This window comes from Rhipicephalus microplus, chromosome 7 (assembly GCF_043290135.1).
Source record: "Rhipicephalus microplus isolate Deutch F79 chromosome 7, USDA_Rmic, whole genome shotgun sequence".
Taxonomy (NCBI): Eukaryota; Metazoa; Arthropoda; class Arachnida; order Ixodida; family Ixodidae; genus Rhipicephalus; species Rhipicephalus microplus.
In genome coordinates, this window is record NC_134706.1 from 159,501,806 (window position 1) to 159,504,484 (window position 2,679).

At 48.2% G+C, this 2,679-nt stretch overlaps 1 protein-coding gene across 1 annotated transcript; it reads right to left on the minus strand.

Annotated features, from left to right (window-relative positions):
* Window positions 1-619: 619 nt before the first annotated feature.
* LOC142767912 (uncharacterized) lies at window positions 620-1,933 on the minus strand. The gene has a single exon (XM_075870151.1). The coding sequence runs from the start codon at window positions 1,931-1,933 to the stop codon at window positions 620-622; it is 1,314 nt and encodes a 437-aa protein (XP_075726266.1).
* Window positions 1,934-2,679: the final 746 nt, after the last annotated feature.

Genomic DNA, 2,679 nt, shown 5'->3' on the forward strand with positions numbered 1-2,679 from the left:
GAAATCTAGTGGATGGGCAGACGTGCCATAAGCTGCATCGAGGGCTGTACTGACAGGATGCCACTGTCCTCTCTCCATGAGCGTTCTAACTTTGCGAACCCTGGGTAGTCAGTTTGACGGGAAGGGGAAACGAGAGCCAAAGTAATCGTGATGGGCTCCGGCCATACGAACCTCCAGGCGGTGAACGCCCTCTTATCAATCCATGGTTGGCCGTCTCGGCCTCAGTTCCAGCCGGGGACAATTCCCGGGTATCACGGCACCAAATATGAAAGACAGAGACGAACAGCATTCTTGCATTCTTCATATAACTTTAATGTCACGCTGAATCCTGATGGCGATAGTAGGCGCACATTGCGAGACCAACTTTGTCTTCTATTTTCAGGCCTCTCTCATAATCATATCTTCTATTTCTAGCAAAGAAGTGGCCTTTATAAACTTTACGAAAACATGATTAACCGCCGGCTTTTACACTTCTTGGAAGCAAAAATTTACTGAGCCCTTACGTGTGCGCATTTCGCAAGGATAGATTCACCACTGACCACTGATTTGTGCCTCGATTCGTAGCACAGCTACGAATCGAGGCACAAATCCACAACGATTTCGTTCATAATGAATTTATTCAGTGTTCCTCGATGTGGGAAATGCGTACGACACCACCTGGCGCTTTGGCATAAGGTGCACTTGGCATATTGGAGAAGTTTGTTGTTTTGTAAATTGCAACGTCGGATGGTACACCAAGCACTGAGTGAGTGAGTAGTTCGTTGCCAGCGCCGTAAGTGGGGCCCATGCGAAGCCATGCATTGTTAAACTTGTGGTGGTAGTTAACGATTGGGGTACCTACTTGGCCTTTGAAGGGATATTGATTAACAAATTTCGTTAAGCGAGGACTGATGCCGTCGATGTGTATAAAGTCATAAGCAAAATTGTGGCGCGGTGCTCCCATGCTGGCTGATGCGCCGGTTTTGTCATCGTACTCTTGCACTTCTGTGATTGGATGTATTTCGAGACCCCAGTAGCTTTTGGCCAAGTCTGCATGGTGGTCTAAGCTGAATGGAACTATTGTTTGTGGTTTCATGGCATTGTGTGTTGTGCCGTGGGTGATGCGGCACATACCAGTGTCCATGCAGTGGTTTAGCCCTATTGATGATATACCGTACACGAGCATGTCAGAGTTGACAGGTTGTACTACTGAAGAACCAGTTTTCCACGGTGTTCTTAAGCCGTGTGGAGTTATTTTGGCCGAGCATTCGAGAGCCTTTGTGTGAGCTGGTATGTTAAGAAAAGTGCCATGTGGGATGTATAAGTATGGACGGTCGACTGGAAGGCGTGACATTCTTGTTACGATGCCGGGAAAGGTTTTTTCTCCGTCGTATTTCAGCGATGTCTTCAGCATGGCGTAGCCCCAGGTGGTAAGTATTTTGCTGTCATTGAACACCGTGACCACTCCGTGGTCGCGAGGAACTCGCAGAATTTGCTGAACGCATTCGGATGTATTCGGATGGTTACTTCCAACGCCTGCTCCTCTTGAAGAGGAGGGGGCGTCTGCTGCTGCTTCCGTCTGGGGCATTTCTTCACCGTCTGTTGTATCGTCGTATTGTTGTCGCTTTGCTGATGTACTTGGCTGTTCTTGATTACCACGTTTCCGTCCGGGTGGCATTCCATAGAGACTGCGTCCTAGCACCTTTTCCTCCACGAGATTTTTTGTACCAAGACCTGCAGCTCCTAATGCAGAGTGCCAGTTGCCTGTGCTCACAAAGTCCTTGAAGCATTCCTTGGTCGACTGGCGATCGGCAGCAAACACGTCGGCGTCGCTTTTGGCTCGGGAATAGGCCTCGTCGTGGCGCTTTGCGATGCGGTCGTCCTGGTCCACAGGCTCTCCGTTCTGCAGCGGGTTGCCTGGTCCCAAGTAGCGGTGCCCTGGAAAGAGTGGCATGGTCCTGCTCTCATAAGAACATACGGTAGCAGTGAGTAAATGTCCTTTAGATGTCCGATGAAACAACTAGCCATAATTGAAAGGTATTTGTCAAAACACGCGTTTCGTGTCCGAGGGGGCAGTGTGTTTCTAGAACTTTTCTCCAAGTAACCAGAGTGCCTCAGGGTGGCGTCTGGAGTAGCACACTTTTTATCATGAAAATGAATTGCCCGCGACAATGAAAAACATGTAATATGTTGTATTGCACGTATGTCGACGACGCGATATTGTTTTTAAATTCTGATTGATTGATATGTGCGATTTAGCGTCCCAAAATCACCATATAATTATGAGAGATGCCGTAGTGGAGGGCTTCAAAAACTTCGACCACCGTTTTTAACGTGCACGCAAATCTGAGCACACGGGTCTACAGCATTGCCGCCTTCATCGGAAATGCAGCTGGGGCAGCTGGCATACAGTCCCGCGACATCCGGGTCAGCAGGCGAGTACCTTAGCTACTACACCAACGCAGCGGGGCCGGTTTTAAATCCTGCAACATCGGAACGTATGAGCAGCAGGTAAAACTTGGCTTGAACAAGCTTCCCCAATGCGTACAGGAAAATGGGTTTTGTCTTAATCTGCAAAAATGTAGCTGCGTTTTGTTTTCCAAAAAAAGAGGCAATAACTCCACCCCCGAATTCTATCTACATGGTCAACGTCTGCCTTTAAAGCTTGAGCATAAATTTATTTGCCTAATATTAGATGCC

Excerpts from the sequence above, each read along its gene's own strand:
- LOC142767912 (XM_075870151.1), bottom strand. The coding sequence starts at position 1,933 with ATGCCACTCTTTCCAGGGCACCGCTACTTGGGACCAGGCAACCCGCTG.